General features: G+C 47.6%; 1 protein-coding gene across 1 annotated transcript; it reads left to right on the top strand.

Moving 5' to 3' along the window:
• Positions 1–6,713: 6,713 nt before the first annotated feature.
• On the top strand, positions 6,714–9,966 carry LOC123136099 (F-box/LRR-repeat protein 14). Its single transcript, XM_044555384.1, has 2 exons — positions 6,714–6,927; positions 8,063–9,966. Exon 2 carries the CDS (start codon positions 8,076–8,078, stop codon positions 9,534–9,536), a length of 1,461 nt encoding a protein of 486 aa, XP_044411319.1. The 5' UTR covers positions 6,714–6,927; positions 8,063–8,075; the 3' UTR covers positions 9,537–9,966.
• The last annotated feature ends 15,413 nt before the right edge of the window (positions 9,967–25,379 follow it).

Raw genomic sequence — 25,379 nt, 5'->3', positions numbered from 1 at the left:
CACCTCGGGGCAACTCGAGGGCTGGTTTTACTCGTAGGCTGACCTATCCGGTGTTGCCCTGAGAACGAGATATGTGCAGCTCCTATCGGGATTGTCGGCGCATCGGGCGGCTTTGCTGGTCTTGTTTTACCATTGTCGAAATGTCTTGTAAACCGGGATTTCGAGTCTGATCGGGTCTTCCTGGGAGAAGGTCTATTCCTTCGTTGATCGCGAGAGCTTGTCATGGGCTAAGTTGGGACACCCCTGCAGGGTATAATCTTTTGAAAGTCGTGCCTGCGGTTATAGGCAGATGGGAATTTGTTAATGTCCGGTTGTAGATAACTTGACACCAGATCCGAATTAAAACGCATCAACCGCGTGTGTAGCCGTGATGGTCTCTTCTCGGCGGAGTCCGGGAAGTGAACACGGTTTTTGGGTTATGTTTGACGTAAGTAGGAGTTCAGGATCACTTCTTGATCATTGCTAGCTTCACGACCGTTCCTTTTGCTCTCTCCTCGCTCTTATTTGCGTATGTTAGCCACCATTTCATGCTTAGTCGCTGCTGCAACCTCACCACTTTACCCCTTCCTTTCCCTTTAAGCTTTGCTAGTCTTGATACCCATGGTAATGGGATTGCTGAGTCCTCGTGGCTCACAGATTACTACAACAACAGTTGCAGGTACAGGTTGTGCGATGATCTTGACGCGAGAGCGATGCTTGCTTGCGTTGAGTTCTTCTTCTGCTTCTTCGGTCAGGGGATAGGTTCTAGGTCGGCAGCCTGGGCTAGCAGGGTGGATGTCGTTTGAGTTTCTGTTTGTGTTCATCCGTAGTCGGATGTTGCTCTTATGTATGATGATGTTGTATTCGTGTGGCATTGTATGCCTTATGTATGTATCCCCATCTATTATGTAATGTTGATGTAATGATATCCACCTTGCAAAAGCGTTTCAATATGCGGTTCTATCCTTGGTGGGACCTTCGAGTTCCTTTTGGATAGGGTCGCATATTGGGCGTGACATCTCGCGCCTCAGTCGTGCCAAGGACGCCCGAGAAGTGGCTGAAGGCGGCCTCGGCGATGGCGTCATGGCTAGTGACAGTCAGCGCGCCAACCTGGAGGGAGGTAATGGCAGTCCGTTTCTTCCTATGAGAGGCGTGGATCTTCAAGTAGGAGATGGCCACATCGTCGCTGCGAAGCCAGGCGAGATGGACACGCTGACGCGCGATGGACCGCTCAAGGGAGGCCGTCCCAAGGTAGGAACACTTAAGCTTCCGATGCAACCAAGCCTCGCCATGGCTGAGCGGCAGAAAGTCCTGGGCGGCGTCAAGCCTAGCAATGATCTCATGAGCCACCTTGAGCTGGAGGGAGACATTGCCAATGGTGCACGCACTCCAAGATTGCAGGCAATGAGCGGTGATCTTGAGGTGCGCCACGATGCGCCGGTAGGGGTCACGGTCCGGATGGACGAAGTTCCACACCTCGAAGACCACGTGGTGGAACCCGTCGAGCTTCGGCCAGAAGCGCTCGAAGTGGAAGCGGCGCACGCTAGGCGGGCGAGAGACACAATCCATGAGCAGGGGGCAGTGGTCGGAGGCCGCGGAGGAGAGACATTGGAGCAAGCAGTTTGGATGGGCGATCTCCCAACCAGAAGTGCAAAGCACGCAATCGAGGCGGACAAGCGTTGGAGCCTCGCGCTCACTAGACCAGGTATAACAGCGACCGTGAAGGTAAAGATCACGAAGCTCCTCGTCAGCAATGAACCGCCGAAATCTGTTCATGCAGCCATGATTGATACGCTGGTTGTTCTTCTCATCGGGCGCATCGATCATGTTGAAATCTCCCCCAAGAAGCCACGAGCCAATGCGGGATGCACACACATCGCGGAGGTCGTTGAGGAAGTCGAGTTTGGCCGTGTCCTCCTGCGGCCCATAAACTCCCCTGAGCCACCAATGGCCACTGCCGTCTGATGGGGTGACAAGAGCCGTGATGTGGTGATCTCCAATATGGGGGTTCGAGATAGAAACGTTGGGGCTACGCCAGGCGAGGATGATGCCACCGCGAGTGCCATCTGCAGGTAGGGAGTAGAATCCCTCATAGAGAGGGCCGAGAGTGTCTAGAACAAGAGAATCGGTGACGGCCGCAAGCTTGGTTTCTTGCAGGCACACGGTAGAGGGCAAAGTAGCGGTGACCATGCTACTGACAGCAATGCGCTTAGCGCCATTGTTCAAACCACGCACATTCCAAAAAGAATCTTTTGATTACACTCCATAAAGAGGGATGGGGGGCGTAGCATTCCGAAGCAGAATGAGGGGCCTATGCCTCGATGCGGCAAGGCACGGGGGGGGGGGAGCTCGGCAGCGTGGACGACGTGGGTCGAGGCACGCTCCACCCGAAGAAATCGGCGAACGCCTCGATGACGTCTTCAGCGAGAGACCGCTCGAAGAGTTGAGCATATTTGGCTAGGATCTCGTCGGAGATCGGCGCGCTATCATCACTTATCAGCCCGAGGCGATGGAGGAGCACACGCTTGGCTTTCATCTCAGATCCCAAACCTCGATCGGCCTTCGCAATTCGGAAACTGCGTCGAGGAGTGAAATTGGCGGGGATCTCCTTCCGGTGGCGGCGAGCCGGTGGAGTCGGCATGATGGGCTGGGGGCGGACAGCTAGCGCGTCAACAAACTCAGCCAGGGCGCCTCGATCAGCATCCACGTGAGGGGCCGGGCCTGAGATGATTGCTAGATTAGTGCAAGCAGCGGTTTGCACGGTACCATCATGCAGGGGAGGAGGGGGAGGTGAATGGGTTTGCATGGCGTTGCAATTCGCGCCCCCAACGGCCGGCACGATTGGCGCGATCGGTGCCACATGCACCAGCTCAGAGGGGCCAGCTAGACGCTCTGCATCCGAGGGCAGGTGGAGGGTTGGCGCTGGTGGGGCGGAGGGGGGGCCATGGGCAACGGATCCGAGGCGACAACTAGAAGTGGCCCCGACAGCATCGGATCAGGTGTGGGAGCAGCATGGGGGAGCGGTGTCGACTCACGATTGGTCAGGGCAGGGGAGTGGCCCAGGATATGGTCCGGGATGGCGACAGGGGCGGCATCAGCGGCGGGACCCAGTGGAGAGTTGTCGCAATCTCCAGGCCGCACATCGCGCGTCTCGGGCGGATAGAGGAGCAGGGCATCAGTGCGTGGCTCTTGCGCAGCCACGTCGGCGGCTTCCATGTTTGAATTTGAAGCCTGGACGGTCACAGGCGTGGAGGCGGTTGGCGGGGACGAACGCGCCAAAGCGGTCTCCGGAGCGGTGACGATTGGTGGCGCAGCTTTATCCAAAGCTGGCGTAGCTTTATCCAAAGCTGGCGGAGAGGACGGGCCCAGGCGCTCCTTTGCAGGGATCCGGTCGGGTGCCACAGCACCAGGGTGGGGCCCAAGGATGCCCTCCCAAGCGCGGCACATGGGCGGGGTATGCGCGCGGCGGCGGTGGCGCCGGCGACCAGCACGGCCAGCCGGCGGGTCACGCGTCGACGGGGCGGCAGGGAGCAAGTCGTGGTGCTGAGGCTAGCGGGGGGGGAGCAGGGGCGAGTCCAGGTCCGGGCCATCATCCTCGCCGGCCGAAGGCCGCGGAGGAGGTGGCGGTGGGCGGCGGAAGTCATCGCACACCGCGATGTGGATGCGGACGGGGAAGCGCGCGAGGCCAATGGAGAGCCGCTCGGCACAATCCGGGTCGGCGTCAGGGGAGACCACGTCATTGTCGGGGACGAGGAGCTCGGAGGCGCGCGGTATGGCATCTGGGTTCGTAGTACAGGCGGTGAGCTTGAAGACTGACATGTCCGCCATGGACCGGGTCTTAGGCGCGAGGTTCTCGACCTTGCAGAACGGCGAGAGCACGAACTCGACAGAAGAGCGATACCACACGTGGTCGGGGATGCCGTAAAGCTCAATGGAGAGGAGGAAAGGAGCCACCACTGGCTCAGAGCCCGCCGTCCGGCCCCAAGGGTGGAAGATGAGACGAAACCGGGGGGTACGCGCCCGGCCCGCGGTAGCAACACGCGCGCGAAGCTCTGGGCTCGATAATCGAAGAAGGAACTCCTCAGGTGCATGCTTCTGCACGGAGAATCCGCGTGCAGGCAAGTCGAACCTGGAGCAAAGAACGGCAGCAACTTCATCGCAGGTGATGCCGGAGCGGCAGCCGGCCACCATGGCAAGGAGGGCGAGGCCCAGCGCCCGCTCCGCCGCGATCATCTCCTTAGAGTGGGGGAGGTAGCAGATGGCGGCCGCAGGGCGGCGCGCTGGGTGCCCGGAGAACAGCGTGGCGCGCGAGGAGGCCGAGTCCATCGGCGACAAAGAGCACGAGGAGGTCGCCGACCTGGATGACGCAGGCGCGGCGGGACTGGGGCTCGCCCGAAACACATCGGCTGCCGGTCCGGCGGACACGGGCGTCGGTGAGCCAGTGGCGGAGCGGGTGGAGGCCGCGAATCCAGAGGACTCTAGCGTCAGGAGGTCGGGGGTGGAGCGGGTGGAGGCAGCGGAGTGCGCGCCCGGGGCGCCGAACAACGAATGCACGCGACGGCGCTGAGGAGGCGGGGACGAGCTGCCCGACGAGGCAGAGAGGCTGGCAGTGCACTGCTTGGCCTTGTGGCCGAAAAAGCGGCAGCGCGCACAGCAGATCTCACGGTGGCACTCGGCGCGCGGATGGGCGGTGCTGAAGCACCGGGGGCACTCCCCTTCCCAGAGCCAGGAGGGGCACTAGCGAGGGCCGTCACCAGGGCCGCGCCGCGGGCGGCGGGGTGCACGCTGGCGAGGCCGCTTCCGCCAGCGGGCAACCTGCCAGGCCGGCTGCTGGGCGGGGAGCTCGTCCGCATAGATATTTTCTTCACATGTAAGATTCATTCCAAAAATACTCCCTCCATTTTTATTTACTCTGCATATTAGAGTTGACTGAAGTGAAACTCTATTTTATATGAAAGTACATTCAATAATGAATCTAGTGATATTTTTTTCCGAAACGAAGGCAAAAGATTTGTCTCATCGATTAATTAAGCAGAAGAGAATTGCCCGGTTAATTAAAAGAAAACCGGGCAAAAACCGATACAGACTCACCACATGTGGACTACTCACAGAGCATGCAACCCCATAACCACACGATCAACCCAACAACCAAAACCAACACGCAAGGTCCATCAACCCTCACATTCTTACATCACAAAGAAGACCCCAATGAGAGTACCTCGCTAAAGACCATGCTCATCACCAAAATCCACTGAACCATCAAGCTGCTGCGGACACCTTTCCTGTGGCGCCACTCTTCTTTGCTTTGCTCCTGAGAGCCTCCTCCACAATTGTCTTGCCAGATCCAGGGCTAGCCCTCTCCAAACGTTTGAGCAAACTGTGAATCTCAATCTCGAAGAGAATCTCATCAACCTTGTCGCACACAGACGCCTCGTGCCTCACAGCCACATGCGAGCCGGTAACCGCAACGTCGGAACCTCCACGATCCACAGAGGCGAGCGGCTGGCTGGGCGCTGAAGGATCAGGCGCCAACATACTGACCGCCTCACCATCATCAGCCACAGGCACCACTGACACAATGGACTCAGGTGCCACCAACACAATGGACTCAGGCGCCACCGACACAGTGGACTCAGGCGCCTCCAGTTGCTCACATGACAAACGAGAATCATGTTCCTCACACGAGGTCGCTGGCGCGTCGACCTCCATATGCTCCACACACGGAGGCGAAGCTGGTCTCACACATAGTTGTTGAAGCTCGGGCATGACCTGCAGCACAGGGGTGATGACCTCGACGATGGCCTCATCCTCAACAGTAGCCGACACAAGGGGCAAGACAAACACCGGTGAAGAACTGACCCCAGTACGAGGGGAGAAACAACTGAAGAGCTCCGTCCCCTTGTCTCCCACGGAACCAACACCAGAAACAACAAGAGGTCGCGGCGTCGGAGCAGTCGGCAACAAAGCCGGCACGAGGGAGAGCTTGGTCAGAGTAGCCTCCGCCCGCTCCAAAAAACTCTCAACACGTGCCATCAAGCCTTGCAACATCTTGGACTAATCTGCCAGACACATGCCGGGTGCACTGGAGGAGCGCCATGGCGCCAAAGCTTCTGTAGGGAAGGGAGAGAGGAGGCTGAGGGGGGCTCGGATCTGGAATCGGTGGGCGCAGGGGAGGACGGAGCTGGTAGATCGGGACGGCGCCGCCGCGGGCGCTCACCCGCCGCGAGCGCGGAGCGAGAGCTACACATACCGACCGGATAGTCTAATGATATTGATTTATTGTATATGAAGCTAATACGCGAAGTAAATTAAAATGGAGGGAGTATGAGGTAATTCTTATTGATGTACATGAAAAATTTATTTTACATACAGTATCAACTATGAAAATACATGTCGGCCTTTTCATAAACGCAAACATTTGTTTTGATACATGTGAACATTTTTCATCACACATGAACATTTCTTATCGCATACAAGAACATATAAAAAGTTGCTAGACATTTTAATAAGTACATGAAAATTTGTTTTTGTGGACATGGACATTCTTTAAATGCATTAAAATTTTAATTAATTTTTCAAACGATTAGATAAAATTTGCGAGATAAATGTATGTTTGAGATTTATAAAAAAGGAAAAACAATTCGTACTTGTAAATGAGTCGCACCCAGAGCTGGCCATATGGGTCGTGCCTCTCGGACCGGCCTGTGGGCAAGCATTTTCGACTCGGCCCGCTGCAGCTCGCCATAGGCCGGCCCCACATCTTCCTCCGCTTCCGCTGGAAAAGGGTCGAAGTGCGACGCGAGCGGGACTAGGGTTTACACTCTTCTCCGATCCGAATCAAAGAAGCCCTCTCCTCCGCTGCGGACGAAGTGCGACGTGGGCGGAGACACCTCTCCCACGGTCTCCATTCTCCATCGCCGCTGTTCCTATCTCCCGGCCGTGCTCAAGGTACCGCCGTTTTTCGCTTCTACTGACCCCTCCCCTGTTCCTTGGTTCCCTGATCTGCTTTTTTTCAATTCGCTTTCTTGACAGGGAAGACCCGACCGGTAGTATCATCCCGATTCGACATGTACACGCTTTTTTTCAATTCGCTTTCTTGACAGGGAAAACCTGACTGGTAGTATCATCCATAAAAGTTACTCCCTCCGTTCGGAATTACTTGTCTCGGAAATGGATGTATCTAGAAATGGATGTATCTAGAACTAAAATACGTCTAGATACATCATTTCTGCGACAAGTAATTCCGAACGGAGGGATTAGTTAATGTTGTCAAACCATTCTCCTAGGTAGTATACAAAGTAAGCATTTTGCAACTAGGTGGGAGTACTAGCCTAAGGTTGCAGCAAATACTAGTATTTCCAGTTGAACAGATACTAGATTGGCGTTCTCTATTAATAATAACTGCACCCAGTGAACGCTTTGGCTGTGGCAAAATGATTTCCGTACTTTCTTTCTTGCCCAAGCAAGAGCTACAAGTAGTAATTTGCATGCTCTGGTTTTCATGTTAGTAGTTACTCCCTCTGCTCCTAAATATAAGTCTTTCTAGAGATTCCACTATAGACTACATACGGAGCAAAATAAGTGAATTTTTACTCTAAAAGACGTCTATATACATCTGAATGTAGTTAGTGGAGTCTCTAAAAGGACTTATATTTAGGAACGGAGGGAGTTGGTGCAATTGCTTGCATCAATTCAGCACGTGGGTCTTCTTGTGGAATTGCTTGCATCAATTCTAGCTCGTTTCTTTGTGTTCTCTTAGTTAGTTCAGTATATCCACGCTCTGCTACTTATGATGGTGTAGTTTAATTTAATGATGTGGCCTGTAGCTTCATTTTTAACTTTCTAACAATCTAGAGACAGATAAGGTGTTAGCTACTTTAATAAATCTCCATGCTTATGAAGACCACACAAGGTTTGGGCGGATACAGAAAATGCTCAAATTTCATCAGTATATTCTCCGTAATGAGTGTCTGTCGCCAGTGTGATCTTCATCGTGACATGCATTGTTCTGATATATCATAAGTTTGAGTCCAGCTCTTCACCTGTTTTCTGAACCTTGATATATATTACCTGATTGGTACAGCTGAATTTGTTCGATGGAGGACCTACCGGAGGCTCTGGTGACAGAGATTCTCAAGAGGATCACCAGGACAAGTGATCTGAATTCTCTTTCCCTTGTGTCAAAGCAGCTCTACAAGTTAGAGGGGAATCAAAGGGGTGCTATCCGTGTTGGTTCCGGTCTTTGCACCGCTACAGAAGCATTGACATCATTGTGCGCCAGGTTCACAAATTTGCAGAAATTGGAAATCGATTACTCTGGTTGGATACCTGAACATGGAAATCAGTTGGACAACAAAGGCCTTTTTGTATTTTCATCTCAGTGTTCCTCGCTGATTGACCTCACCTTAAGCTTCTGCTCACACATCGATGACTCTGGGCTTGGTTGTTTAGCGCATTGCAAGAAATTGGTGTCTCTCAGGCTGAACTCCACACCACAAATAACTTCGGTTGGGCTTTTCTCAGTTGCAGTTGGTTGCATAAGTCTATCTGCTCTCCACCTTATTGACTGCGAGAAAATCGACAGTGTAGAGTGGCTGGAATACCTTGGTAGGGATGGATCGTTGGAAGAGCTTGTAGTGAAGAATTGCAAAGGAATCAATCATCATGACTTCCTAAAGTTTGGTTCAGGATGGATGAAGCTCCAGAAGTTTGAGTTTGAGAGGAAAAGAGACATATATGATTTTTCTTTAGGTTGTGAGTACTATGATCCATCGTACAATGCTCACAGCATGGATATATATGATTTCTGCTGTGAGAGTTTGAAGAATTTAAGGTTGGCACATATTAAAACCTGGCCAGAAATAGGACTTTGTGTTGTCCTAGGGAAGTGTAAAGCACTGGAGAACCTTTGGCTTGAGTATGTTCGTGCTCTAAATGACAATGACATGATTGCATTATCCCGGAGCTGCAGCAACCTTAAAAGCATCTCACTTTGGCTCAACCTGCAGCGCCATTGTAGCGAAGACGGCTATTGTGAAACCAGGACGTCATTTACTGATAACAGCCTTTATGCTCTAGCCCTCAACTGTCCTATGCTGCAGATCATAGACCTCCGATTTACAGGATGTTCCCGTGACTGGCCATCAGAAATAGGATTCACACAGGAGGGTTTTCTGGCACTCATTCGGTCCTGCCCAATTCGTGTTCTCGTGCTAAACACCGCCAACTTCTTTGATGACAAGGGGATGAAGGCCCTCTCATCCTCACCACATTTGGAGACACTCGAGCTTATATTGTGTCATTGGGTAACTGATGCTGGGATGCGATTCATTGCCCACACCCCATGCTTGAGTAATCTCACACTTCGGGCGTGTCATAAAGTTACTGATGTTGGAGTGGGTGAACTAGGACGTGCACATAAGTTAGAGTCTTTGGTCATTGAGCATTGTGGTAGGGTCTCTCTGCAAGCTGCACAGGGTGTTACCAAGTCAGTTCACTACTCCAGTGAGTGTTCAGAAGCCCTTATGAAGAAAATTGGTTTGATTGACGAATATTGATGAAGTGGTCTCCTAAATTTTCAGTATAAATTTGCTAGTGAAGTCATTAAGCTTTTGACTCTGCAGCATTGGACAAGGCTGTGCATCATCCGACCCAGAGTCACTTGTCTGAACTTTTTGTTGCCTTCTACCTTTGCTGCAACGATTTTCCTTTATGACGGTCTAATGATGAATTCTGGAAGGCTGCTGCTGAATGAAACTTTAATAGTAGGCACCACTTGTGTATTACTATCAACCGTAATTCTGGTTGCTTAATTTCTACCTTCTGTAGCCATTTCGAAACCGGCATTAGGCCCCAAGATTCCCGGTTTTTGCTGTGGAGGCACTATATGACCGTTTGGTGTTATGTGTATTATTCAAGCAAATATCATGAAGCCTCTTTTATTGCAGAAGTGATTTTGAAGACAATATATTATATATCTGCCTGCTATCTTCGTGTGGCAATTTTGGTATGGAATCAATGTAGTAATAATAGTCCATGTTTTCGATGGACATGTACAAAGGCGGCTTGCTTGTTTTGTTGATATCGACTATTGGAGGATGTATTTCATTGCTTCTCAAAAGAATAGTGTTAGTTACTAGCATAATTGTGGATGTTTAGATTCCAAAATGCCCTGAAGTTCAAGAACAACTGAAACTTGAGCAACTACTGAAGGCATATAACATCCTCCCTTTGTAACTTTTTATTTATAAGACGTTTTTAGAGTCCTTGACAGTGTCAAAAAAGTCATATTAAGTAGCTGTGTGCTAATTACAGGTAATCACATCTCTGGACATCCAGCACTCAACAACGTTTTGTTCTTACCTTTTTGAGGGCGTCGCATCTCTTTTTTACCTATCAAGAGTGTATGAAAATAGCAGAAATTAAGACACCATTTAAGGGATGAGATATTGAGATTCATTTGTTCGTCTGTCTAGTACAAAGATGTTGAACTCGTAAACCGCTCAAAGGGTTCTGATTTTCTGAATCCTTTTATTTTAGTAATAACAAGACAGATCGTTGCTAGTTATGCATTAAATCCAGACGTAAATTCTGAAACAAAGGTAATTTACAGAGGGAGCTCGTTCACAAATCACAAGAGCAACGTTGCTCCTTTAAAAATTACGAGACCTCATCAAGATGCTAACTTTGCTGGCTGTATACTTTGTGTTGTACTTTACTAGCACACATGCCCGTGCATTGTAACGGGAGGATAAAATTACATGCCTCTAGCTTAATATAAGAATGGATGTGTGCTCTGTGGCGGTTTGCTTTATTTATAAAGCGGAGCGAAAGTCTTTTTCGGTAATATAAGAATGGATCAAGACCCCCACATGTCCGTATTCTCTAGTTCAACATGGCACCCTTTAATTAGAGCCAAACCAATATATTCTTTTTTATTGGCACGTGCCCATAATTTGTTTCAGTTATAATTAACCGGCATATTCTCTTTTATTGACGACTGGAAGCTACCACTTTTAATAATTTATGGTGCCCCTTATTCTAAACAAGCCGACTTAGCTTGATGCGCCGGATGCGGAGCAGGCCCAGTATGGGAGTGATCGAACTCACGACCTCAAAGACCCGACCACATGGTTCTAGCCACTCAAACAAATGCGTTTTCTATCCAATAGTTAGCGTTAATATTAAAGAATCTAATGCAACGTCAGATTCGAAACTTTTTTTTAACTTTTCAAAAACTAATAACTATGAAATGCCAAATATACTTAGCAACGTGAACAATTTTCCAAATTACATTCTTTTTTAAATTCTATACATTTTTAAAAAAGACGAACAAAAAATTTGAACGGAACATTTGTTGAAATTCACAAACATTTCTTAAAAGCATGAACTTTTTATAAAAATATGATTTTCTTTTAAGTTGTGAACAATTTTTGGAGATGGGAACATGGTTTGAACATATGGAAGAAATTTAGAAAATGTGTCTTTTAATGCAAAAATTATTTTAATTTTTTGAACATATCACTAAAACAAGAATATTTTTCAAACTTGTAACATTTTTAAATCTTGCACAAATTTGGAAAAACCCAAACATTTTTCAAAAAATGGGAATACTTTTTAAAATTATGAAAAAATTCAGAATGATAAAAATTTAGAATTACAAACATTTTTTAAATAGGAACGGAATTTTGGAATTCATAACATGAACTACCAAATATACTTGGCAACATGAACAGTTTTCCAAAATTTGAACAGTTTTTTGAAACTTACATACATTTTTGGACAAAGCAAGAACAAAAAATTTGAACAGAACATTTCCTGAAATTCGCATACATTTCTTAAATACCTGAACATTCTTATAAAAATATGAATATTTTTATGTTATGAACAATATTTTTAAATGGGAACATGTGTTAAACATGCAGAAGAATTTTAGAAAATGTGTTTCTTTAATGCAAAGATTCTTTTCAATTTTTAAACCTATATCTAAAAAAAGAATATTTTTCGAATTTGGAACATTTTTTAACTGCATTTGTTTAAATCTTGATTTTTTGTGAAAAATACGAACATTTTATTAAGAAAGGGAATATTTTTAAAATTTGAACATATTTTGGCACGAAAAAAAATAGAAACACTTTTGAAAATAGGAACACATTTTTTAATTCATAACTTCTTACGAAATTGTGAATAAAAATTGAAACTGCAAAAAAAATTGAAAATTGTGTAATTTCAGAATTTTTTTAAAAAATATATTTGCAATGGGCAAAATAAAAAGAAACAGGAAATGAAAAGATAAAGAAACAGAAAAAGGAAATTTGAAACAGAACACAAACAAAAATGGGCCGCCGTGTCTTGGTCGCCCTGTGCGTAGCTGAAACTATATGCCGCATTGAGCGAAAAATAGGATTCTTTTATTGCTGCGTGGGCATGAAAAAATGGCTGACTTTACTGGGCCATAGGGCACTTGGCCCATGTATGAAATTCTCCACAAATCGTTTTTCCTTTGCTAACACATGGAGTATGAAAGTTTAGTACGACCTTGGATTAAAAAAATCTTTTAGTGGTGAACGGATGAAAAAATCGGAGAAACGCACCTTGCTTTACTAGTAGGTATATAGATATAGATATAGATATAAATACAAAATGAAACATGTGCCTTTCCCTTGTTTAAAAGAAAGGAAGATTTTTTTACATTACCTCCTGCTGACCATGGAATATTTACTACTCCCTCCGATATATATTAATTGTCGCTGATTTAGCAAAGTTAGCGAGAGTAATTTGTTTTTGTTTGTAATTAGTTGAGAGTGTTTAACTTTTGTGTTGGCCTCACCGAGGAGCTCGTCCAGAAGACCAAATATAAGACAAATTTAGGAGTGTTTGGTTTGCTTGCATCCACCGTAACCATGTGTGTGAGATGCAAAATTATTGTTTGTTTACATGTAGAAAGGGATGGGCCAGACCCGATGCCCTTAAAGCAACCTCAACCAGGCTCTGAGGGAATGGCCAAATTCGACACTTTAGCGATCGATACCCGCATGGGCACTGTTACGAACTGAACCCTTGTATTGCTATGGGCCAAACAGGCCAGATAATTACAAGGTACATATGCAAATAAACCTCTATGTAAGGTAGAAACTACACAACCCTATACACAACACTATAACAATTGACACCCCCCTCAAACTCAGGGTGGGTCTACAACACTGTGTTTGGAAAGAAAAAAAGATGTGCTGAGCTCGGGTTTGTGCCTTCGTGAAGAAATCTTCAAGTTGGAGCTTGGAGGGCACAAACTGGAGAGCCACAATCTGGTCTTGCACTTGCGATCGCGTGTAAAGCATCCACACAAATGTGTTTCGTGAGCTCATACTTCACATGATCACGAGCAATGCTGATCGTGCCGGTGTTGTCCGAAGAAAGAGGAGTCGGTGCAGTAGTAGAGACCCCAAAATCATCAAGAAGCCACCGCAACCAAGTGAATTTAGCTGTTAGTGCTGCCATAGCCCTCAACTCAGCCTCAACACTCGGACGGGAAACCATTGTCTGTTTCTTAGTCTTCCAGGCAATCATAGAGGAACCAAGAAAAACATAGTAGGCTGAAAGGGATCGACGATCATCATGATCACTAGCCCACGTGGCGTCAGAATACGCCTAAAGCTCCAAGGAACTTGAACGAGGAAAGAATATACAGCGAGAGGAGGTTCCACGAATATAGCACAGAACCCGAAGCAGGTGAGAGTAGTGAAGCTGAATAGTGGCAGATACAAACTGGCTCAAAATGTGGACAACATGAGAGATGTCAGGACGTGTGATGCCAAGGTAGACAAGGCTCCCAACAAGGTGACGATATCGGCTGGGGTCCTTAAGAGGCTCACCATCAGTGGGACAAAGGTGAACTCCAAGCTCCATGGGAGTGTCTACGGTGCACTGATCAAAAAGACAAGCACGAGCTAGAAGCTCCTGAGTATACTTCTCTTGGGAGAGAAGAGTGCCTTCGGGCATAGAAGACACGTCAAGACCAAGGAAATATCAAAGTGGACCCAGATCTGACATCAAGAACTTTCACTAAGACACTTCTTCACAAAATGAATGAACGGAGAATCATCGCCGGTGATGATCATGTCATCGACATATAGAAGAAGAAGCATTCGACCACGAGGGGAGGTGTGAACAAAGAGAGCAGGGTCGTGATCACTGGCTTTGAAACCAACATCCGTGACAACGGAGGAGAAGCGCTCAAACCAGGCACGAGGAGCTTGCTTAAGCCCATAAAGAGAATGTCGCAGACGGCGGATCATGCTAGAAGGATCAGAGTATCCTGGAGGCGGCTGCATGTAGATCTCTTCACACAGTTCGCCATTGAGAAAGGCATTCTGCACATCCAACTGAGAGATAGACCACCGACGAACAGAGGCAACTACCAGCAAGGTCCGAACAATGGTCATCTGAGCAACCAGAGCAAAGGTCTCATCATAGTCACGACCGTGCTCCTACTGGAACCACGGGCAACAAGCCGAGCCTTGTAGCGCTCAAGGGAACCGTTAGAGTGAGTCTTAACCTTGTAAACCCACTTGCAGGTGATAGGAATGACACCAGGAGGTGAAGGTACAAGATCCCAAGTCTCAGTGTGCTCTAGGGCAGCTAGCTCCTCTGCCATAGCGTGCTGCCACTCCTAATGGATGGCTGCCTCTCGGTAGGTCGCGTGCTCTAGAAGAGCGACAAACACAAAGCTATCCTGGTCAATCGACTGCATAACATGCTGATCAGGAAGGGCGTACCGAGGAGGAGAAATAGGAACATGTCTAGATCCCCCACTGTGGTGGTGGCACACTAGGAGCATATTCACGAGGACGATGAGTATAATGCAACAGAAACAATGGAATCTCAAAAGAGCTAAGTGTATCCCTCGATGAAGGATCCCTAGGTGACTGGGGCGATGGTGAAGGAAGAATGGGAGCCTCTGAGAAAGAAACTGGAGGAGACAAAGATGGTGGGGGCAATGAAGGAGTGATGGAAGAAAACTCAGGAAATGTCAGAAAAGAGATCGACTCATGAGTGGACGAACCATTGTGGGTGGGGAGCGAGGGTATTAAGGGCGATACTCATCAAACGTGACATCCCAAGAGATTCTCATCCGACAAGCAATAGGGTCATAGCAGCGATAACCCTTATGCTCGGTGTTGTACCCAAGAAAGATACACTCAGTTGACTGTGCAGTCAACTTAGTGCGCTCTCGTGATGGAAGAAGGAAGTAACAGACACAACCAAAACTCCGGAGATGACTGTAACTAGGAGGTGTGTCAAAGAGACGCTCAAAAGGGGTACAACTCTTAAGGATGGAATATGGTTGTCGATTAATGAGAAAACAGCCATGGAGACAACCTCAGCCAAAAAATGAGGCGGAAGGTGAGATGAAATCATAAGAGCCCGAGCTGTCTCAATCACATGGAGATGCTTCTGCTCAGCAACACCATTCGGAGCATGAGCACCGGGACAAGAGAATCGAGGAAGAGTACCCTGCTCAGCCAGAAAACGATGATGTGCAGTCCAAATATACTCACCAGCAGAGTCAGCACGGAAAACACGAATAGAAGAGTCAGATTGAGTGCCGACCATAGTAACAAACTGCCGATAAATGGATAGAAAATGACTGCAAGAAGACATAAGATAAATCCATGTAAATCTCGAGTAATCATCAATAAATATCACATAGTAGCAATGACCCCCTTTGAAAACAAGGGGAGCTCGCTTCCATACATCAGAGTGAACAAGATCAAAAGGACGTTATGACTCAGAATCACTAGATGGATAGGGGAGTTGCAGTTGTTTGACAAGTTTGCAACCCATACAATGTAGAGAAGTGTCTCCAGAAACAGAACCTAAGACACCACTTCCTACAAGACTAGATAGCCTAGAACTCGAGAGATGGGCTAACCGACGATGCCACTAAACAAAAGAGGTGGTGGAGGCAGTGACTGGAATAGTGGCGGTAGAGCTGGTTGACTATTTGCCCGAGGAAGTTGAAGGAAGGCGCAACCAATCAAGTTCCTATAGGCCCCGAGAGTAGCAGCGTCTAGGGCCAGTCACCACCAGAAGCCATGTGCATCGGTCTTGAGCACAACAAGAGTTAGGTTCAAGAATAATACGACAACCATGATAAAAAAAATTGACCTGCTGACACAAGCTGCATAGTCAGTTTAGGAACATGAGACAGTGGGTGTGACACCCTGGTTTTTGCCATCATGATTTTCATTTGCCATTTGCTTTAAAAATGAGTTTTGAGTTGATTCATTTGGACTTAGCACTTGGGCATTGTTTTGGTTTTCACCCAAGTGACTCCCCTCACCTCTCACAACCTCTCTTGACCTCTCATTCATCATCATATTGCTTTGGAATATTTTTCTTCTAATGAAAATATTCATTTTCACCCTAAAAATGGAATATTTTCACTTTCCCTCCAACGCAACCCCTCTGTTTCTTGCCTCTAAAAATATGAGAAAATTCCCCCACACACACCCTTTGGACCTTTCCTCATCATCTCATGCAAAAATATCACGTGGTCACATGGCCCAATTTTGCTAGAGAAAATCATTTTCATTCTGACCAGGAATTGCACTTTGTACATGAAGTGTATTATTCATTGATCTTTTGGAGCTGAATTTTCTTGAGCATCATTACCTTAGTAACTTAAGCCTAAACCCCAAAGCTCAGCCTAACTCTTCCTAGTTTGATCACAATTTTGGCAACAAGTTTCTGTCCAAAAAAAATTAGCGAGTGGTGTGATCTATGTACTCGTCCTGGCAGTGTGTTCTCAGCTTTCCTAGACTAAACACTACAAGGTCGACAACCCAGACATGGTTTGGCCTCACCTGGGCACCATGTTGGCATAGTGCCCGTGGTGATCGCGTGTGGACACTGCCCCTGCACGAGTTCGGCGCGCTCTATGCTGCGCCCGCCCTCTGTTTTGCTCGTGCTCGTCTCAGCGCCGCTCCCAGCCTACCGCACCGTGCCACCAGCTCCGCCTCATCACCCCAGACCTCTCACCGCCGCTCGCTGATGCCGGAGCCACTGCAACAATCATGAGCACCCCGCGCCAGAGAGCATACTGCGCCCGTGCTTGAGTCAGGCCCCCTCCCGTGCGCCATGTGCTCGTCCTCGAGCTCACATAGTGGCCGCGTAAGCTGGCGCCTTTCCCCCTCTCCCTGATGCTCATCCTCGCTTCCTGGAGGCTCCAAAGCGCTCGCTGGAGCTCGCGACCCCGCCTCAGCTTCCCTATATATAGAGCCCCTCCCTCGCCCCTTCGAGCATCTCACCACACTCCTCTGCATCCACAACTCCTCCTAGATAGCCGCGGCCCGGCAGGGCAAGCCTCTGGCTGCCATTCCCCTCACGAGCTCGCTGGGGATCCCCTCCCTCGGCCATCCACCTCTCCAGTGCCCCTCGAGCTCAATCCACTCTTCCAGCGTCTCCCTAGCAGCCCACTGGTGCGAGAGAAACCCCCTGAGCCCTTGGAGTCGCCCATCCTCGCCGTCTTCTTCATCTCTGACGAGCCTCGTCCGCAGCTGCCGCTGGAGACGCACATTCCGGTCGACTCCATCCACCTCTTGCCTTGCCACGGGTACGAGCTGTTGGGGAATGTAGTAATAATTCAAAAAAAATCCTACGTGTCACCAAGATCAATCTAGGAGATGCTAGCAACGAGAGAGAGAGGGAGTGCATCTTCATACCCTTGAAGATCGCTAAGCGGAAGCGTTACAAGAACATGGTTGATGGAGTCGTACTCGCGGCAATTCAAATCACAGAAGATCCGATCTATCGCTGAACGGACGACGCCTCTGCGTTCAATAGACGTATAGCTCGAGGATGTCTCCTCCTTATTGATCCAGCAAGGGGAGAGGAGAAGTTGAGGGAGAGCTCCGGCAGCACGACGGCGTGGTGGTGGAGCTTGTGGTTCTCCTGTAGGGCTTCACCAAGCACTACGGAGGAGGAGGAGGTATTGGAGGAGGGAGGGGATGCGCCAGGGGAAGGGTGTGGCTACCCTCCCACCCCCTCACTATATATAGGGGGAAGGGGAGAGGGGGCCGGCCCCTCTAGATGGATCTAGAGGAGCGGGCGCCGGCCAGGGAAAACCCTAGATGGGTTTGGGTGAACCCACCCCTAGGAAACTTACCCCCAAGACGGGAGGGGCTGCTGCCCTAGGGGAGGCGCCCCCACTTCTCCAGGTTATTGTTGGGGAATATAGCAGAAATTCAAAATTTTCTACGCATCACCAAGATCAATCTATGGAGAGACTAGCAACGAGAGAGAGGGGAGTGCATCTTCATACCCTTGAAGATCGTGATGCGGAAGCGTTACAAGAACGCGGTCGGTGGAGTCGTTCACGAAGCGATTCAGATCGCGGCCTAATCCGATCTAAGCATCGAACAACGGTGCCTCCGTGTTGAACACATGTACAGCCCGGGAACGTCTCCTCCTTCTTGATCCAGCAAGGGGAGAGGAGAAGTTTAGGGAGAACTCTGACAGCACGACGGCATGGTGGTGATGGAGCTCGTGGTTCTCCGGCAGGGCTTCTCCAAGCACTACGGAGGAGGAGGAGGAAGTGTTGGAGGAGGGAGGGGCTGCGCCAGGGGAAGAGTGCGGCTGCCCTCTCTCTCCCTCACTATATATAGGGGGAAGGGAGGAGGGGGAGGCGCCCTAGGGTTCCCTAGGGGAGGGGCGGCGGCCACAGGGGAAACCCTAGATGGGTTTGGGCGCCCCCACCCCCTAGGAAACTTGCCCCCCAAGCCAGGAGGGGCGGCTGCCCTAGGGGTGGCGCCCCCACCTCTCCTGGTTACGTGAGATGGGGTGGGAGGGGCGCTCAGCCCCTTAGTGGGCTGATGTGCCCCCTCCCCTTGGCCCATAACAACTCTAGCATCACCGAACCTTAAGTGTGTAGACCCTACGAGTTCGGGAACCATGCAGACATGACCGAGACGTTCTCCGACCAATAACCAACAGCAGGATCTGGATACCCATCATGTTGGCTCCCACATGTTCCACGATGATCTCATCGGATGAACCACGATGTCGGGGATTCAATCAACCCCGTATACAATTCCCTTTGTCAATCGGTATGTTACTTTCCCGAGATTCGATCATCGGTATCCCAATACCTCGTTCAATCTCGTTACCGGCAAGTCACTTTACTCATTCCGTAATGCATGATCCCGTGACTAACTACTTAATCACATTGAGCTCATTATGATGATGCATTACGGAGTGGGCCCAGAGATACCTCTCTGTCACATGGAGTGACAAATCCCAGTCTCGATTCGTGCCAACCCAACAGACACTTCCAGAGATACCCGTAGTGCACCTTTATAGCCACCCAGTTACGTTGTGATGTTTGGCACACCCAAAGCATTCCTACGGTATCTGGGAGTTGCACAATCTCATGGTCTAAGGAAATGATACTTGACATTAGAAAAGCTTTTAGCAAACGAACTACACGATCTTGTGCTATGCTTAGGATTGGGTCTCGTCCATCACATCATTCTCCTAATCATGTGACCCCGTTATCAATGACATCCAATGTCCATGGTCAGGAAACCATAACCATCTATTGATCAACGAGCTAGTCAACTAGAGGCTCACTAGGGACATGTTGTGGTCTATGTATTCACACATGTATTACGGTTTCCAGTTAATACAATTATAGCATGAACAATATACAATTATCATGACCAAGGAAATATAATAATAACCATTTTATTATTGCCTCTAGGGCATATTTCCAACAGTCTCCCACTTGCACTAGAGTTAATAATCTTGTTCACATCACTATGTGATTGTAATGAATCCAACACCCATTGGATTTGATCATATCTTGCTTGTGAGAGAGGTTATTAGTCAATGGGTCTGAATCTTTCAGATCCGTGTGTGCTTTACAAATCTCTATGTCATCTCCTAGATGCAGCTACCACGCGCTATTTGGAACTACTCCAAATAACTGCTCTACTATATGAATCCGGTCTACTACTCAGAGTAATCCGGATTAGTATCAAAGTTTGCATCGGCGTAACCCTTTACGACGAACTCTTTTAACACCTCCATAATCGAGAAAATTCCTTAGTCCACTAGTTACTAAGGATAAGTTTGACCGCTGTCCTGTGATCCATTCCTGGATCACTCTTGTACCCCTTGACTAACTCATGGCAAGGCACACTTCAGGTGCGGTAAACAGCATAGCATACTATAGAGCCTACGTCTGAAGCATAGGGGACGACCTTCGTCCTTTCTCTCTCTTCTTCCGTGGTCATGTCTTGAGTCTTACTCAATATTCACACCTTATAATACAGCCAAGAACTCCTTCTTTGCTGATCTATTTTGAACTCCTTCAAAATTTTGTCACGGTATGTATTTATTTTAAAGTACTATTAAGCATTTTTGATCTATCCTTATAGATCTTGATGCTCAATGTTCAAGTAGCTTAATCCAGGTTTTCCATTGAAAAACACCTTTCAAACAACCCTATATGCTTTCCAGAAATTCTACATCATTTCCGATCAACAATATGTCAACAACATATACTCATCAGAAATTCTGTAGTGCTCCCACTCACTTCTTTGGAAATACAAGTTTCTCATAAACTTTGTATAAACAAAAAATCTTTGATCATCTCATCAAAACGTATATTCCAACTCCGAGATGCTTACTCCAGTCCTTAGAAGGATTGCTGGAGCTTTGCATACTTGTTAGCATCTTTCAGGATTGTCAAAACCTTCCAGTTGTATCACATACAACCTTTCCTCAAAAAAAAATCGTCGAGGAAACAATGTTTTGACATCCTATCTGCAAGATTTCATAAATAATGCAGTAACTGCTAATATATTTCCAACAGACTCTTAGCATCGCTACGACTGAGAAAGTCTCATCGCAGTCAACTCCTTGAACTTGTCGGAAAACATCTTAACAACAAGTCGAGCTTTCTTAATGGTGACACTTACCATCATTGTCCGTCTTCCTTTCTTAATGGTTCGCATGTCTCAAACTTTTCAAAAACGATTGAGTCCAAAGATCCATCAACATGGAGCTTCTTCATGCGTTTTCTACCAATATGACTCAAATGGCAGTGCCACAAGAAGGTGGTACTATCATTACTATCTTATATATTTTGGCATGAACATGTGTATCACTACGAATGAGATTCAATAAACCATTCTTTTAGGTGCAAGACCATTGAAGGCATTATTCAAATAAATAGAGTAATCATTATTCTCCTTAAATGAATAATCGTATTGCGATAGACATAATCCAATCATGTCTATGCACAACACAAACATCAAATAACAATTATTTAGGTTTAACACCAATCTCGATGGTAGAGGGAGCGGGCGATGCTTGATCACATCAACCTTGGAAACACTTCCAACACACATCGTCATCTCACCTTTAGCTAGTCTCCGTTTATTCCGTAGCTCCTTTATTTCGAGTTACTAACACTTAGCAACCGAACCGGTATCTTAATACCCTAGTGCTACTAGGAGTACTAGTAAAGTACACATTTAATACAATGTATATCCAATATACTTCTGTCAACCTTGCCAGCCTTCTCATCTACCAAGTATCTAGGGTATTTCTGCTTCAGTGACCGTTCCCTCATTACAAAAGCACTTAGTCTCGGGTTTGGGTTCAACCCTGGGTTTCTTCATTGGAGCAGCAACTGATTTGCCGTTTCATGAACTACCCCTTCTTGCCCTTGCCCTTCTTGAAACTAGTGGTTTCACTAACCATCAACAATTGATGCTCCTTCTTGATTTCTACTTTCGCGGTGTCAAACATCGCGAATATTTCAACGATCATCATATCTATCCCTGATATGTTATAGTTCATCACGAAGCTCTAGTAGCTTGGTGGCAATGTCTTTGGAGAAACATCACTATCTCATCTGGAAGATTAACTCCCACTCGATTCAAGTGATTGTTGTACCCAGACAATCTGAGTACAAGTTCAACGATTGAGCTTTTCTCCCTTAGTTTGTAGGCTAAGAAGCTCGTCGGAGGTCTTATACCTCTTGACGTGGGCACGAGCCTGAAATCCCAATTTCAGCTCTTGGAACATCTCATATGTTCCGCGACGTTTCTAAAACGTCTTTAGCGCCTCAATTCTAAATCGTTTAACATTACTGAACTATCACATAGTCATCAAAACGTGTATGTCAGATGTTCGCAACATCCGTAGACGATGTTCGAGGTTCAGCACACCGAGCGGTGCATTAAGGACATAAGCCTTATGCGCAGCAATGAGGACAATCCTTAGTTTATGGACCCAGTCCGCATAATTGCTACTATCAACTTTCAACTAAATTTTCTCTAGGAACATATCTAAAACAGTAGAACTAAAACGCGAGCTACGACATAATTTGCAAAGACCTTTTGACTATGTTCAGGATAATTAAGTTCAACTAATGAACTCCCACTCAGATAGACATCCCTAGTCATCTTAAGTGATACATGATCCGAGTCAACTAGGCCGTGACCGATCATCACGTGAGACGGACTAGTCATCTTTGGTGAACATCTTCATGTTGATCGTATCTACTATACAACTCATGCTCGACCTTTCGTTCTCTTGTGTTCTGAGGCCATGTCTGTACATGCTAGGCTCGTCAAGTCAATCTAAGTGTTTCGCGTGTGTAAATCTGGCTTACACCCGTTGTATGTAAACGTTAGAATCTATCACACCCGATCATCACGTGGTGCTTCGAAGCAACGATCTTTCGCAACGGTGCATAGTTAGGGGGAACACTTTCTTGAAATTATTATGAGGGATCATCTTATTTACTACCATCGTTCTAAGCAAATAAGATGTATAAACATGATAAACATCACATGCAATCAAATAATGACATGATATGGCAAATATCATGTGCTCCTTTTGATCTCCATCTTCGGGGCTCCATGATCATCATCGTCACCGGCATGACACCATGATCTCCATCATCATGATCACCATCATCGTGTCTCCATGAAGTTGTCTCGCCAACTATTACTTCTACTACTATGGCTAACGGCTTAGCAATAAAGTAAAGTAATTATATGGCGTCATTCAATGACACGCAAGTCATACAATAAATTAAGACAACTCCTATGGCTCCTGCCGGTTGTCATACTCATCGACATGCAAGTCGTGATTCCTATTACAAGAACATGATCAATCTCATACATCACATATATTTCATTCATCACATTCTTTTTGGCCATATCACATCACACGGCATACGCTGCAAAAACAAGTTAGACGTCCTCTAATTGTTGTTGCAAGTTTTTACGTGGCTGCTATAGGTTTCTAGCAAGAACGTTTCTTACCTACACCAAAACCACAACGTGATATGCCAATTGCTATTTACCCTTCATAAGGACCCTTTTCATTGAATCCGATCCGACTAAAGTGGGAGAGACTGGCACCCGCTAGCCACCTTATGCAACAAGTGCATGTCAGTCGGTGGAACCTGTCTCACGTAAGTGTACGTGTAAGGTCGGTCCGGGCCGCTTCATCCCACAATACCGTCGAAACAAGATAGGACTAGTAAAGGTAAGCATATTCAACAAAATCAACGCCCACAACAACTTGTGTTCTACTCGTGCATAGAATCTACGCAATAGACCTAGCTCATGATGCTACTGTTGAGGAACGTAGCAGAAATTTAAAATTTTCTACGCATCACCAAGATCAATCTATGGAGAGACTAGCAACAAGAGAGAGGGGAGTGCATCTTCATACCCTTGAAGATCGCGATGCGGAAGCGTTACAAGAACGCGGTCGGTGGAGTCGTTCACGAAGCGATTCAGATCGCAGCCGAATCCGATCTAAGCACCGAACAACTGTGCCTCCGCGTTCAACACACGTACTGCCCGGGGACGTCTCCTCCTTCTTGATCCAACAAGGGGAGAGGAGAAGTTGAGGGAGAACTCCGACAACACGACGGCATGGTGGTGATGGAGCTCGTGGTTCTCCGGTAGGGCTTCACCAAGCACTACGGAGGAGGAGGTGGTGTTGGAGGAGGGAGGGGCTGCGCCAGGGGAAGGGTGTGGCTTTCCTCTCTCTCCCTCACTATATATAGGGGGAAGGGAGGAGGGGAAGGCGCCCTAGGGTTCCCTAGGGGAGGGGCGGTGGCCACAGGGGAAACCCTAGATGGGTTTGGGCGCCCCCACCCCCTAGGAAACTTGCCCCCCAAGCCGGGAGGGGCGGCTACCCTAGGGGTGGCGCCCCCACCTCTCCTGGTTATGTGAGATGGGGTGGGAGGGGCGCTCAGTCCCTTAGTGGGCTGATGTGCCCCCTCCCCTTGGCCCATAACAACTCTAGCGTCACCGAACCTTAAGTGTGTAGACCCTACGGGTTCGGGAACCATGCAGACATGACCAAGACGTTCTCCGGCAAATAACCAACAGCGGGATCTGGATACCCATGTTGGCTCCCACATGTTCCATGATGATCTCATCGGATGAACCACGATGTCGGGGATTCAATCAATCCCGTATACAATTCCCTTTGTCAATCGGTATGTTACTTGCCCGAGATTCGATCATCGGTATCCCAGTACCTCTTTCAACCTTGTTACCGGCAAGTCACTTTACTCGTTCCATAATGCATGATCCCGTGACTAACTACTTAATCACATTGAGCTCATTATGACGATGCATTACCGAGTGGGCCCAAAGATACCTCTCCGTCACATGGAGTGACAAATCCCAATCTCGATTCGTGCCAACCCAATAGACACTTTCGGAGATACCCGTAGTGCACCTTTATAGCCACCCATTTACGTTGTGACGTTTGGCACACCCAAAGCATTCCTACGGTATCTAGGAGTTGCACAATCTCATGGTCTAAGGAAATGATACTTGACATTAGAAAAGCTTTTAGCAAATGAACTACATGATCTTGTGCTATAATTAGGATTGGGTCTCGTCCATCACATCATTCTCCTAATGATGTGATCCCGTTATCAATGACATCCAATGTCCTTGGTCAGGAAACCATAACCATCTATTGATCAACGAGCTAGTCAACTAGAGGCTCACTAGGGACATGTTGTGGTCTATGTATTCACACATGTATTACGGTTTCCAGTTAACACAATTATAGCATGAACAATAGACAATTATCATGAACAAGGAAATATAATAACACTAGTGCAGAACCGGGCAATAGCACCGGTTCGTAAGGCCCTTTAGTGCCGGTTCCATAACCGGCACTAAAGTGTGGGCACTAAAGCCCCCCCCCCCCTTTAGTACCGGTTCAGCATGAACCAGTGCTAAAGGGCAACCACGTGGCACGAGCCAGCTCCGGGGGCCTGGAGCCCTTTAGTACCGGTTGGTAAGACCAACCGGTACTATAAGGTTTGTTTTTTTTTTTAGTTTTAT

Source organism: Triticum aestivum, chromosome 6B (genome assembly GCF_018294505.1).
Source record: "Triticum aestivum cultivar Chinese Spring chromosome 6B, IWGSC CS RefSeq v2.1, whole genome shotgun sequence".
Classification (NCBI taxonomy): Eukaryota; Viridiplantae; Streptophyta; class Magnoliopsida; order Poales; family Poaceae; genus Triticum; species Triticum aestivum.
Note: the sequence above shows the minus strand (reverse complement) of the source record. Positions and strands in the feature narration are given on the sequence as shown.